The sequence below is a fragment of the Salmo salar genome, chromosome 01 (genome assembly GCF_965601325.2).
Source record: "Salmo salar chromosome 01, fSalSal1, whole genome shotgun sequence".
Classification (NCBI taxonomy): domain Eukaryota; kingdom Metazoa; phylum Chordata; class Actinopteri; order Salmoniformes; family Salmonidae; genus Salmo; species Salmo salar.
This window is the reverse complement of record NC_138291.1, coordinates 141,708,183-141,721,678: the sequence shown is the minus strand read 5'-3', so window position 1 is coordinate 141,721,678 and position 13,496 is coordinate 141,708,183. Positions and strand designations below refer to the sequence as shown.

Genomic DNA, 13,496 nt, shown 5'->3' with positions numbered 1-13,496 from the left:
CTGGGTGACACACTGTAGGGAAGTGGTGACGTCACTCCAGCCAGCTTCTAAATCAGGAAGTTCAGTAACAAGCTGGATGGAGTCCACCGTCCTGAGATATTAGTGGTGCTGTACTTAAAGCAGGTCACCTTTTAATGGTTTCACTGATGAATGATTCACTTAACTTAAATATATTTATGACTTTTAAAAGTGTTTTGAACCATGTTGCTTTTCACATTTACGGTATTGATGGATCATTAGCAATGTATATTCTGTGACATGCAATAGTATCAGCAAAGTCAAACAAAATTGGACAAAAGATCACAAGCTACGTTTTACATTTACATTTACATTTAAGTCATTTAGCAGACGCTCTTATCCAGAGCGACTTACAAATTGGTGCATTCACCTTATAATATCCAGTGGAACAACCACTTTACAATAGTGCATCTAAATCTTTTAAGGGGGGGGTTAGAAGGATTACTTTATCCTATCCCAGGTAGGGTTTTAAAGAGAGTTTTCACCACAGGAGTCAATGCAAGAGAGGTCAAAATATAATTGAACACATTCTAAAATAATCCAGTGAGAAATCATATTTTGGAGAAAAGAAATTCAGATTGTACAGTGTTATAAAATTTGTCACGTGTCGATTTTATGTTATTGTAATATTGTTGAAAACGGATTTTTTTTTGTCTGGCATTATGTTTGTCATATATTTTCTTCAGTTTTTTAATAACTAAAAATAATATTTTCTAGAAGGTGTGGAAACTATTCACTCACATTCAATGGTCTAAAACAGGACACTTGCTCAAAAAGGCCTACTTTTCAAATCCTGACAAGTTCACCTAACATTTGCTTTCAGAAGTCAGGTTTATAGACATGTCATAAACATGATAGAATCAGAACATTTTTAGGAGAGCTTTTTGAAAATTGAGTTTATTGAAAATGTTCACAGAAAAAATATCAGGCCAGTGAGCTTTTTGGAAAGTTAACTTTTGATGAGAAATAATCATCATTATGCTGATATCCATTGAAGAGATTATAACAACTGCAATATTCTGTAAAATTGTATATTTTATTGATTAAATTTAATAGCATGTCATATTGATTGTTACAAGATATGAAATATAAATGCATGCTGTATCATAACATGAAAAAGATTTATTAGAAAATGTATCATCCAGTGAAATAAAAATCAGTCCTCATGTGAAATGGTGTTCTCTTGATTCTTCTGTGTGTCGGTGGTGCTTCCCTCTGTCTTTGACAGGAATTGTGGGGTTTTCACATCCAGGCTACAGTTGATGGGCACCACTCTCTCTGCCACCTCCTCCTCAGCAGATAATGGATTCTTTTGTGCCTGGATGTGGAGCTTCCCGTCATGAGCCAGGGAGCAGGTGACTGTCTCAGGATTCACCCGTTCAGGCAGATCAAACTCTTGTCTGAACTCTTGACATCTGTAAGAGTATGAGCCTTCCCCACCATCCAGCTTCTTCTCTGTCTTCCCACTGACTTTCAGCTTCCTGCCCACCTGCTTGACAGACAGCTCCTCTGGTGAAAAGTCTTTAGTGTCCAGTGTAAGGGCAAAGCCGTCTCCCTCCTTATCCAGCTTGTAGGAGACTGGTTGGATGGCCACAGAGGATGGGACATTGTCCAACTCTTCAAAGATGTGCTGCTGGAGTTTCTCCATCAGCTCCAGACTGCTCTTGATCTCCAGCAGGTTTCTCTGCAGTAGATCCCGCTGGCTGAGAAGAGGTCGGACCTCTGGCCATAGACTGCGCACAGGCCAGTAGAAGTCCATCAATGGGCTGAGGGAAGACTGGAATCCTCGGGAACACAGCATCTTCAGTCAATGTTGAGTGTTGAGTCTTGTGTGTTCAGTGTTGGATATATTGGTTTCTGTCTCAGCAGGGGGACTTTCACAGCTTTTATATGCTGCCACTCGGAGCTCCAGTGTTTTCAGGAACTATCCTGTCATTGCCACAGTTCTCCACTGGGTGACACACTGTAGGGAAGTGGTGACGTCACTCCAGCCAGCTTCTAAATCAGGAAGTTCAGTAACAAGCTGGATGGAGTCCACCGTCCTGAGATATTAGTGGTGCTGTACTTAAAGCAGGTCACCTTTTAATGGTTTCACTGATGAATGATTCACTTAACTTAAATATATTTATGACTTTTAAAAGTGTTTTGAACCATGTTGCTTTTCACATTTACGGTATTGATGGATCATTAGCAATGTATATTCTGTGACATGCAATAGTATCAGCAAAGTCGAACAAAATTGGACAAAAGATCACAAGCTACGTTTTAAAGAGAGTTTTCACCACAGGAGTCAATGCAAGAGAGGTCAAAATACAATTGAACACATTCTAAAATAATCCAGTGAGAAATCATATTTTGGAGAAAAGAAATTCAGATTGTACAGTGTTATGAAATTTGTCATGTGTCGATTTTATGTTATTATAATATTGTTGAAAACGGAAAAAAAATGTTTGTCTGGCATTATGTTTTTCATATATTTTCTTCAGTTTTTTAATAACTAAAAATAATATTTTCTAGAAGGTGTGGAAACTATTCACTCACATTCAATGGTCTAAAACAGGTCACTTGCTCAAAAAGGCCTACATTTCAAATCCTGACAAGTTCACCTAACATTTGCTTTCAGAAGTCAGGTTTATAGACATGTCATAAACATGATAGAATCAGAACATTTTTAGGAGAGCTTTTTGAAAATTGAGTTTATTGAAAATGTTCACAGAAAAAATATCAGGCCAGTGAGCTTTTTGGAAAGTTAACTTTTGATGAGAAATAATCGTCATTATGCTGATATCCATTGAAGAGATTATAACAACTGCAATATTCTGTAAAATTGTATATTTTATTGATTAAATTTAATAGCATGTCATATTGATTGTTACAAGATATGAAATATAAATGCATGCTGTATCATAACATGAAAAAGATTTATTAGAAAATGTATCATCCAGTGAAATAAAAATCAGTCCTCATGTGAAATGGTGTTCTCTTGATTCTTCTGTGTGTCGGTGGTGCTTCCCTCTGTCTTTGACAGGAATTGTGGGGTTTTCACATCCAGGCTACAGTTGATGGGCACCACTCTCTCTGCCACCTCCTCCTCAGCAGATAATGGATTCTTTTGTGCCTGGATGTGGAGCTTCCCGTCATGAGCCAGGGAGCAGGTGACTGTCTCAGGATTCACCCGTTCAGGCAGATCAAACTCTTGTCTGAACTCTTGACATCTGTAAGAGTATGAGCCTTCCCCACCATCCAGCTTCTTCTCTGTCTTCCCACTGACTTTCAGCTTCCTGCCCACCTGCTTGACAGACAGCTCCTCTGGTGAAAAGTCTTTAGTGTCCAGTGTAAGGGCAAAGCCGTCTCCCTCCTTATCCAGCTTGTAGGAGACTGGTTGGATGGCCACAGAGGATGGGACATTGTCCAACTCTTCAAAGATGTGCTGCTGGAGTTTCTCCATCAGCTCCAGACTGCTCTTGATCTCCAGCAGGTTTCTCTGCAGTAGATCCCGCTGGCTGAGAAGAGGTCGGACCTCTGGCCATAGACTGCGCACAGGCCAGTAGAAGTCCATCAATGGGCTGAGGGAAGACTGGAATCCTCGGGAACACAGCATCTTCAGTCAATGTTGAGTGTTGAGTCTTGTGTGTTCAGTGTTGGATATATTGGTTTCTGTCTCAGCAGGGGGACTTTCACAGCTTTTATATGCTGCCACTCGGAGCTCCAGTGTTTTCAGGAACTATCCTGTCATTGCCACAGTTCTCCACTGGGTGACACACTGTAGGGAAGTGGTGACGTCACTCCAGCCAGCTTCTAAATCAGGAAGTTCAGTAACAAGCTGGATGGAGTCCACCGTCCTGAGATATTAGTGGTGCTGTACTTAAAGCAGGTCACCTTTTAATGGTTTCACTGATGAATGATTCACTTAACTTAAATATATTTATGACTTTTAAAAGTGTTTTGAACCATGTTGCTTTTCACATTTACGGTATTGATGGATCATTAGCAATGTATATTCTGTGACATGCAATAGTATCAGCAAAGTCGAACAAAATTGGACAAAAGATCACAAGCTACGTTTTAAAGAGAGTTTTCACCACAGGAGTCAATGCAAGAGAGGTCAAAATACAATTGAACACATTCTAAAATAATCCAGTGAGAAATCATATTTTGGAGAAAAGAAATTCAGATTGTACAGTGTTATGAAATTTGTCATGTGTCGATTTTATGTTATTATAATATTGTTGAAAACGGAAAAAAAATGTTTGTCTGGCATTATGTTTTTCATATATTTTCTTCAGTTTTTTAATAACTAAAAATAATATTTTCTAGAAGGTGTGGAAACTATTCACTCACATTCAATGGTCTAAAACAGGTCACTTGCTCAAAAAGGCCTACATTTCAAATCCTGACAAGTTCACCTAACATTTGCTTTCAGAAGTCAGGTTTATAGACATGTCATAAACATGATAGAATCAGAACATTTTTAGGAGAGCTTTTTGAAAATTGAGTTTATTGAAAATGTTCACAGAAAAAATATCAGGCCAGTGAGCTTTTTGGAAAGTTAACTTTTGATGAGAAATAATCGTCATTATGCTGATATCCATTGAAGAGATTATAACAACTGCAATATTCTGTAAAATTGTATATTTTATTGATTAAATTTAATAGCATGTCATATTGATTGTTACAAGATATGAAATATAAATGCATGCTGTATCATAACATGAAAAAGATTTATTAGAAAATGTATCATCCAGTGAAATAAAAATCAGTCCTCATGTGAAATGGTGTTCTCTTGATTCTTCTGTGTGTCGGTGGTGCTTCCCTCTGTCTTTGACAGGAATTGTGGGGTTTTCACATCCAGGCTACAGTTGATGGGCACCACTCTCTCTGCCACCTCCTCCTCAGCAGATAATGGATTCTTTTGTGCCTGGATGTGGAGCTTCCCGTCATGAGCCAGGGAGCAGGTGACTGTCTCAGGATTCACCCGTTCAGGCAGATCAAACTCTTGTCTGAACTCTTGACATCTGTAAGAGTATGAGCCTTCCCCACCATCCAGCTTCTTCTCTGTCTTCCCACTGACTTTCAGCTTCCTGCCCACCTGCTTGACAGACAGCTCCTCTGGTGAAAAGTCTTTAGTGTCCAGTGTAAGGGCAAAGCCGTCTCCCTCCTTATCCAGCTTGTAGGAGACTGGTTGGATGGCCACAGAGGATGGGACATTGTCCAACTCTTCAAAGATGTGCTGCTGGAGTTTCTCCATCAGCTCCAGACTGCTCTTGATCTCCAGCAGGTTTCTCTGCAGTAGATCCCGCTGGCTGAGAAGAGGTCGGACCTCTGGCCATAGACTGCGCACAGGCCAGTAGAAGTCCATCAATGGGCTGAGGGAAGACTGGAATCCTCGGGAACACAGCATCTTCAGTCAATGTTGAGTGTTGAGTCTTGTGTGTTCAGTGTTGGATATATTGGTTTCTGTCTCAGCAGGGGGACTTTCACAGCTTTTATATGCTGCCACTCGGAGCTCCAGTGTTTTCAGGAACTATCCTGTCATTGCCACAGTTCTCCACTGGGTGACACACTGTAGGGAAGTGGTGACGTCACTCCAGCCAGCTTCTAAATCAGGAAGTTCAGTAACAAGCTGGATGGAGTCCACCGTCCTGAGATATTAGTGGTGCTGTACTTAAAGCAGGTCACCTTTTAATGGTTTCACTGATGAATGATTCACTTAACTTAAATATATTTATGACTTTTAAAAGTGTTTTGAACCATGTTGCTTTTCACATTTACGGTATTGATGGATCATTAGCAATGTATATTCTGTGACATGCAATAGTATCAGCAAAGTCGAACAAAATTGGACAAAAGATCACAAGCTACGTTTTAAAGAGAGTTTTCACCACAGGAGTCAATGCAAGAGAGGTCAAAATACAATTGAACACATTCTAAAATAATCCAGTGAGAAATCATATTTTGGAGAAAAGAAATTCAGATTGTACAGTGTTATGAAATTTGTCATGTGTCGATTTTATGTTATTATAATATTGTTGAAAACGGAAAAAAAATGTTTGTCTGGCATTATGTTTTTCATATATTTTCTTCAGTTTTTTAATAACTAAAAATAATATTTTCTAGAAGGTGTGGAAACTATTCACTCACATTCAATGGTCTAAAACAGGTCACTTGCTCAAAAAGGCCTACATTTCAAATCCTGACAAGTTCACCTAACATTTGCTTTCAGAAGTCAGGTTTATAGACATGTCATAAACATGATAGAATCAGAACATTTTTAGGAGAGCTTTTTGAAAATTGAGTTTATTGAAAATGTTCACAGAAAAAATATCAGGCCAGTGAGCTTTTTGGAAAGTTAACTTTTGATGAGAAATAATCGTCATTATGCTGATATCCATTGAAGAGATTATAACAACTGCAATATTCTGTAAAATTGTATATTTTATTGATTAAATTTAATAGCATGTCATATTGATTGTTACAAGATATGAAATATAAATGCATGCTGTATCATAACATGAAAAAGATTTATTAGAAAATGTATCATCCAGTGAAATAAAAATCAGTCCTCATGTGAAATGGTGTTCTCTTGATTCTTCTGTGTGTCGGTGGTGCTTCCCTCTGTCTTTGACAGGAATTGTGGGGTTTTCACATCCAGGCTACAGTTGATGGGCACCACTCTCTCTGCCACCTCCTCCTCAGCAGATAATGGATTCTTTTGTGCCTGGATGTGGAGCTTCCCGTCATGAGCCAGGGAGCAGGTGACTGTCTCAGGATTCACCCGTTCAGGCAGATCAAACTCTTGTCTGAACTCTTGACATCTGTAAGAGTATGAGCCTTCCCCACCATCCAGCTTCTTCTCTGTCTTCCCACTGACTTTCAGCTTCCTGCCCACCTGCTTGACAGACAGCTCCTCTGGTGAAAAGTCTTTAGTGTCCAGTGTAAGGGCAAAGCCGTCTCCCTCCTTATCCAGCTTGTAGGAGACTGGTTGGATGGCCACAGAGGATGGGACATTGTCCAACTCTTCAAAGATGTGCTGCTGGAGTTTCTCCATCAGCTCCAGACTGCTCTTGATCTCCAGCAGGTTTCTCTGCAGTAGATCCCGCTGGCTGAGAAGAGGTCGGACCTCTGGCCATAGACTGCGCACAGGCCAGTAGAAGTCCATCAATGGGCTGAGGGAAGACTGGAATCCTCGGGAACACAGCATCTTCAGTCAATGTTGAGTGTTGAGTCTTGTGTGTTCAGTGTTGGATATATTGGTTTCTGTCTCAGCAGGGGGACTTTCACAGCTTTTATATGCTGCCACTCGGAGCTCCAGTGTTTTCAGGAACTATCCTGTCATTGCCACAGTTCTCCACTGGGTGACACACTGTAGGGAAGTGGTGACGTCACTCCAGCCAGCTTCTAAATCAGGAAGTTCAGTAACAAGCTGGATGGAGTCCACCGTCCTGAGATATTAGTGGTGCTGTACTTAAAGCAGGTCACCTTTTAATGGTTTCACTGATGAATGATTCACTTAACTTAAATATATTTATGACTTTTAAAAGTGTTTTGAACCATGTTGCTTTTCACATTTACGGTATTGATGGATCATTAGCAATGTATATTCTGTGACATGCAATAGTATCAGCAAAGTCGAACAAAATTGGACAAAAGATCACAAGCTACGTTTTAAAGAGAGTTTTCACCACAGGAGTCAATGCAAGAGAGGTCAAAATACAATTGAACACATTCTAAAATAATCCAGTGAGAAATCATATTTTGGAGAAAAGAAATTCAGATTGTACAGTGTTATGAAATTTGTCATGTGTCGATTTTATGTTATTATAATATTGTTGAAAACGGAAAAAAAATGTTTGTCTGGCATTATGTTTTTCATATATTTTCTTCAGTTTTTTAATAACTAAAAATAATATTTTCTAGAAGGTGTGGAAACTATTCACTCACATTCAATGGTCTAAAACAGGTCACTTGCTCAAAAAGGCCTACATTTCAAATCCTGACAAGTTCACCTAACATTTGCTTTCAGAAGTCAGGTTTATAGACATGTCATAAACATGATAGAATCAGAACATTTTTAGGAGAGCTTTTTGAAAATTGAGTTTATTGAAAATGTTCACAGAAAAAATATCAGGCCAGTGAGCTTTTTGGAAAGTTAACTTTTGATGAGAAATAATCGTCATTATGCTGATATCCATTGAAGAGATTATAACAACTGCAATATTCTGTAAAATTGTATATTTTATTGATTAAATTTAATAGCATGTCATATTGATTGTTACAAGATATGAAATATAAATGCATGCTGTATCATAACATGAAAAAGATTTATTAGAAAATGTATCATCCAGTGAAATAAAAATCAGTCCTCATGTGAAATGGTGTTCTCTTGATTCTTCTGTGTGTCGGTGGTGCTTCCCTCTGTCTTTGACAGGAATTGTGGGGTTTTCACATCCAGGCTACAGTTGATGGGCACCACTCTCTCTGCCACCTCCTCCTCAGCAGATAATGGATTCTTTTGTGCCTGGATGTGGAGCTTCCCGTCATGAGCCAGGGAGCAGGTGACTGTCTCAGGATTCACCCGTTCAGGCAGATCAAACTCTTGTCTGAACTCTTGACATCTGTAAGAGTATGAGCCTTCCCCACCATCCAGCTTCTTCTCTGTCTTCCCACTGACTTTCAGCTTCCTGCCCACCTGCTTGACAGACAGCTCCTCTGGTGAAAAGTCTTTAGTGTCCAGTGTAAGGGCAAAGCCGTCTCCCTCCTTATCCAGCTTGTAGGAGACTGGTTGGATGGCCACAGAGGATGGGACATTGTCCAACTCTTCAAAGATGTGCTGCTGGAGTTTCTCCATCAGCTCCAGACTGCTCTTGATCTCCAGCAGGTTTCTCTGCAGTAGATCCCGCTGGCTGAGAAGAGGTCGGACCTCTGGCCATAGACTGCGCACAGGCCAGTAGAAGTCCGTCAATGGGCAGAGGGAAGACTGGAATCCTCGGGAACACAGCATCTTCAGTCAATGTTGAGTGTTGAGTCTTGTGTGTTCAGTGTTGGATATATTGGTTTCTGTCTCAGCAGGGGGACTTTCACAGCTTTTATATGCTGCCACTCGGAGCTCCAGTGTCTTCAGGAACTTTCCTGTCATTGCCACAGTTCTCCACTGGGTGACACACTGTAGGGAAGTGGTGACGTCACTCCAGCCAGCTTCTAAATCAGGAAGTTCAGTAACAAGCTGGATGGAGTCCACCGTCCTGAGATATTAGTGGTGCTGTACTTAAAGCAGGTCACCTTTTAATGGTTTCACTGATGAATGATTCACTTAACTTAAATATATTTATGACTTTTAAAAGTGTTTTGAACCATGTTGCTTTTCACATTTACGGTATTGATGGATCATTAGCAATGTATATTCTGTGACATGCAATAGTATCAGCAAAGTCGAAGAAAATTGGACAAAAGATCACAAGCTACGTTTTAAAGAGAGTTTTCACCACAGGAGTCAATGCAAGAGAGGTCAAAATATAATTGAACACATTCTAAAATAATCCAGTGAGAAATCATATTTTGGAGAAAAGAAATTCAGATTGTACAGTGTTATGAAATTTGTCATGTGTCGATTTTATGTTATTGTAATATTGTTGAAAACGGAAAAAATGTTTGTCTGGCATTATGTTTGTCATATATTTTCTTCTGTTTTTTAATAACTAAAAATAATATTTTCTAGAAGGTGTGGAAACTATTCACTCACATTCAATGGTCTAAAACAGGACACTTGCTCAAAAAGGCCTACTTTTCAAATCCTGACAAGTTCACCTAACATTTGCTTTCAGAAGTCAGGTTTATAGACATGTCATAAACATGATAGAATCAGAACATTTTTAGGAGAGCTTTTTGAAAATTGAGTTTATTGAAAATGTTCACAGAAAAAATATCAGGCCAGTGAGCTTTTTGGAAAGTTAACTTTTGATGAGAAATAATCGTCATTATGCTGATATCCATTGAAGAGATTATAACAACTGCAATATTCTGTAAAATTGTATATTTTATTGATTAAATTTAATAGCATGTCATATTGATTGTTACAAGATATGAAATATAAATGCATGCTGTATCATAACATGAAAAAGATTTATTAGAAAATGTATCATCCAGTGAAATAAAAATCAGTCCTCATGTGAAATGGTGTTCTCTTGATTCTTCTGTGTGTCGGTGGTGCTTCCCTCTGTCTTTGACAGGAATTGTGGGGTTTTCACATCCAGGCTACAGTTGATGGGCACCACTCTCTCTGCCACCTCCTCCTCAGCAGATAATGGATTCTTTTGTGCCTGGATGTGGAGCTTCCCGTCATGAGCCAGGGAGCAGGTGACTGTCTCAGGATTCACCCGTTCAGGCAGATCAAACTCTTGTCTGAACTCTTGACATCTGTAAGAGTATGAGCCTTCCCCACCATCCAGCTTCTTCTCTGTCTTCCCACTGACTTTCAGCTTCCTGCCCACCTGCTTGACAGACAGCTCCTCTGGTGAAAAGTCTTTAGTGTCCAGTGTAAGGGCAAAGCCGTCTCCCTCCTTATCCAGCTTGTAGGAGACTGGTTGGATGGCCACAGAGGATGGGACATTGTCCAACTCTTCAAAGATGTGCTGCTGGAGTTTCTCCATCAGCTCCAGACTGCTCTTGATCTCCAGCAGGTTTCTCTGCAGTAGATCCCGCTGGCTGAGAAGAGGTCGGACCTCTGGCCATAGACTGCGCACAGGCCAGTAGAAGTCCATCAATGGGCTGAGGGAAGACTGGAATCCTCGGGAACACAGCATCTTCAGTCAATGTTGAGTGTTGAGTCTTGTGTGTTCAGTGTTGGATATATTGGTTTCTGTCTCAGCAGGGGGACTTTCACAGCTTTTATATGCTGCCACTCGGAGCTCCAGTGTTTTCAGGAACTATCCTGTCATTGCCACAGTTCTCCACTGGGTGACACACTGTAGGGAAGTGGTGACGTCACTCCAGCCAGCTTCTAAATCAGGAAGTTCAGTAACAAGCTGGATGGAGTCCACCGTCCTGAGATATTAGTGGTGGTGTACTTAAAGCAGGTCACCTTTTAATGGTTTCACTGATGAATGATTCACTTAACTTAAATATATTTATGACTTTTAAAAGTGTTTTGAACCATGTTGCTTTTCACATTTACGGTATTGATGGATCATTAGCAATGTATATTCTGTGACATGCAATAGTATCAGCAAAGTCAAACAAAATTGGACAAAAGATCACAAGCTACGTTTTACATTTACATTTACATTTAAGTCATTTAGCAGACGCTCTTATCCAGAGCGACTTACAAATTGGTGCATTCACCTTATAATATCCAGTGGAACAACCACTTTACAATAGTGCATCTAAATCTTTTAAGGGGGGGGGTTAGAAGGATTACTTTATCCTATCCCAGGTAGGGTTTTAAAGAGAGTTTTCACCACAGGAGTCAATGCAAGAGAGGTCAAAATATAATTGAACACATTCTAAAATAATCCAGTGAGAAATCATATTTTGGAGAAAAGAAATTCAGATTGTACAGTGTTATGAAATTTGTCATGTGTCGATTTTATGTTATTGTAATATTGTTGAAAACGGAAAAAATGTTTGTCTGGCATTATGTTTGTCATATATTTTCTTCTGTTTTTTAATAACTAAAAATAATATTTTCTAGAAGGTGTGGAAACTATTCACTCACATTCAATGGTCTAAAACAGGACACTTGCTCAAAAAGGCCTACATTTCAAATCCTGACAAGTTCACCTAACATTTGCTTTCAGAAGTCAGGTTTATAGACATGTCATAAACATGATAGAATCAGAACATTTTTAGGAGAGCTTTTTGAAAATTGAGTTTATTGAAAATGTTCACAGAAAAAATATCAGGCCAGTGAGCTTTTTGGAAAGTTAACTTTTGATGAGAAATAATGGTCATTACGCTGATATCCATTGAAGAGATTATAACAACTGCAATATTCTGTAAAATTTTATATTTTATTGATTAAATTAAATAGCATGTCATATTGATTGTTACAAGACATGAAATATAAATGCATGCTGTATCATAACATGAAAAATATTTATTAGAAAATGTGTCATCCAGTGAAATAAAAATCAGTCCTCATGTGAAATGGTGTTCTCTTGATTCTTCTGTGTGTCGGTGGTGCTTCCCTCTGTCTTTGACAGGAATTGTGGGGTTTTCACATCCAGGCTACAGTTGATGGGCACCACTCTCTCTGCCACCTCCTCCTCAGCAGATAATGGATTCTTTTGTGCCTGGATGTGGAGCTTCCCGTCATGAGCCAGGGAGCAGGTGACTGTCTCAGGATTCACCCGTTCAGGCAGATCAAACTCTTGTCTGAACTCTTGACATCTGTAAGAGTATGAGCCTTCCCCACCATCCAGCTTCTTCTCTGTCTTCCCACTGACTTTCAGCTTCCTGCCCACCTGCTTGACAGACAGCTCCTCTGGTGAAAAGTCTTTAGTGTCCAGTGTGAGGGCAAAGCCGTCTCCCTCCTTATCCAGCTTGTAGAAGACTGGTTGGATGGCCACAGAGGATGGGACATTGTCCAACTCTTCAAAGATGTGCTGCTGGAGTTTCTCCATCAGCTCCAGACTGCTCTTGATCTCCAGCAGGTTTCTCTGCAGTAGATCCCGCTGGCTGAGAAGAGGTCGGACCTCTGGCCATAGACTGCGCACAGGCCAGTAGAAGTCCGTCAATGGGCAGAGGGAAGACTGGAATCCTCGGGAACACAGCATCTTCAGTCAATGTTGAGTGTTGAGTCTTGTGTGTTCAGTGTTGGATATATTGGTTTCTGTCTCAGCAGGGGGACTTTCACAGCTTTTATATGCTGCCACTCGGAGCTCCAGTGTCTTCAGGAACTTTCCTGTCATTGCCACAGTTCTCCACTGGGTGACACACTGTAGGGAAGTGGTGACGTCACTCCAGCCAACTTCTAAATCAGGAAGTTCAGGACCGAGCCCAATTTATTCCACATTCGTCAGGAGTTAGTCCTGCTCAACTCTGCTATGTTTACAATGATATCAATAGACTAAGCTGTCCTCTTTTGTGTCATTCAACATAGTAAAAAGTGAACAAAATAGAACATGAGTGAAAGTCAGTTTTATTCAAGTGAAAGTGTGTTTATTATAATGTTAGAAAAATATGTTTTCGCACTGAATTTGGAAGTTATCCAAGCATTGATGATACAAATATGTATTTGCATAATTCTAAATAAAATGTTTGTTTTCTTTGCCTTTATACATTAATAAACCTTTATCTGTTCAGATTCTTCAATGCCTTGGCCTAAATTGCTGTAATAGATTAGCTAAATCTAGCTATAGTTAATATATATATATATATATAGATTGTAACTTCTCTTTTTGTTCAAAGCATATTCCTATACACAGTCTGTCCCCGCCCCTTGACTCCTGCCAGAGCTCCTTCCCCTCCCACCTCAACCAAAC

General features: G+C 39.7%; 7 protein-coding genes across 7 annotated transcripts; all 7 read right to left on the bottom strand.

The window, feature by feature from the left end:
* Positions 1-1,081: 1,081 nt before the first annotated feature.
* On the bottom strand, positions 1,082-1,859 carry LOC145858639 (heat shock protein 30). Its single transcript, XM_082957309.1, has one exon. The coding sequence runs from the start codon at positions 1,817-1,819 to the stop codon at positions 1,175-1,177; it is 645 nt and encodes a 214-aa protein (XP_082813435.1). The 5' UTR covers positions 1,820-1,859; the 3' UTR covers positions 1,082-1,174.
* An 838-nt stretch (positions 1,860-2,697) lies between these two features.
* Positions 2,698-3,659, bottom strand: LOC145858638 (heat shock protein 30). The gene has a single exon (XM_082957307.1). It carries the CDS (start codon positions 3,617-3,619, stop codon positions 2,975-2,977), a length of 645 nt encoding a protein of 214 aa, XP_082813433.1. The 5' UTR covers positions 3,620-3,659; the 3' UTR covers positions 2,698-2,974.
* Positions 3,660-4,497: 838 nt separating this feature from the next.
* Positions 4,498-5,459, bottom strand: LOC123725562 (heat shock protein 30). Its single transcript, XM_045691849.2, has one exon. It carries the CDS (start codon positions 5,417-5,419, stop codon positions 4,775-4,777), a length of 645 nt encoding a protein of 214 aa, XP_045547805.2. The 5' UTR covers positions 5,420-5,459; the 3' UTR covers positions 4,498-4,774.
* Positions 5,460-6,297: 838 nt separating this feature from the next.
* LOC106598773 (heat shock protein 30) lies at positions 6,298-7,259 on the bottom strand. Its single transcript, XM_014189781.3, has one exon. The coding sequence runs from the start codon at positions 7,217-7,219 to the stop codon at positions 6,575-6,577; it is 645 nt and encodes a 214-aa protein (XP_014045256.1). The 5' UTR covers positions 7,220-7,259; the 3' UTR covers positions 6,298-6,574.
* Positions 7,260-8,237: 978 nt separating this feature from the next.
* Positions 8,238-9,099, bottom strand: LOC106600230 (heat shock protein 30-like). Its single transcript, XM_045691777.2, has one exon. It carries the CDS (start codon positions 9,017-9,019, stop codon positions 8,375-8,377), a length of 645 nt encoding a protein of 214 aa, XP_045547733.1. The 5' UTR covers positions 9,020-9,099; the 3' UTR covers positions 8,238-8,374.
* A 796-nt stretch (positions 9,100-9,895) lies between these two features.
* Positions 9,896-10,857, bottom strand: LOC106598765 (heat shock protein 30). Its single transcript, XM_014189777.3, has one exon. It carries the CDS (start codon positions 10,815-10,817, stop codon positions 10,173-10,175), a length of 645 nt encoding a protein of 214 aa, XP_014045252.2. The 5' UTR covers positions 10,818-10,857; the 3' UTR covers positions 9,896-10,172.
* Positions 10,858-11,860: 1,003 nt separating this feature from the next.
* On the bottom strand, positions 11,861-12,849 carry hsp30 (Heat shock protein 30). Its single transcript, NM_001140968.1, is given in 1 exon segment — positions 11,861-12,849. A coding segment is annotated over 1 exon segment (645 nt). The 5' UTR covers positions 12,789-12,849; the 3' UTR covers positions 11,861-12,143.
* Positions 12,850-13,496: the final 647 nt, after the last annotated feature.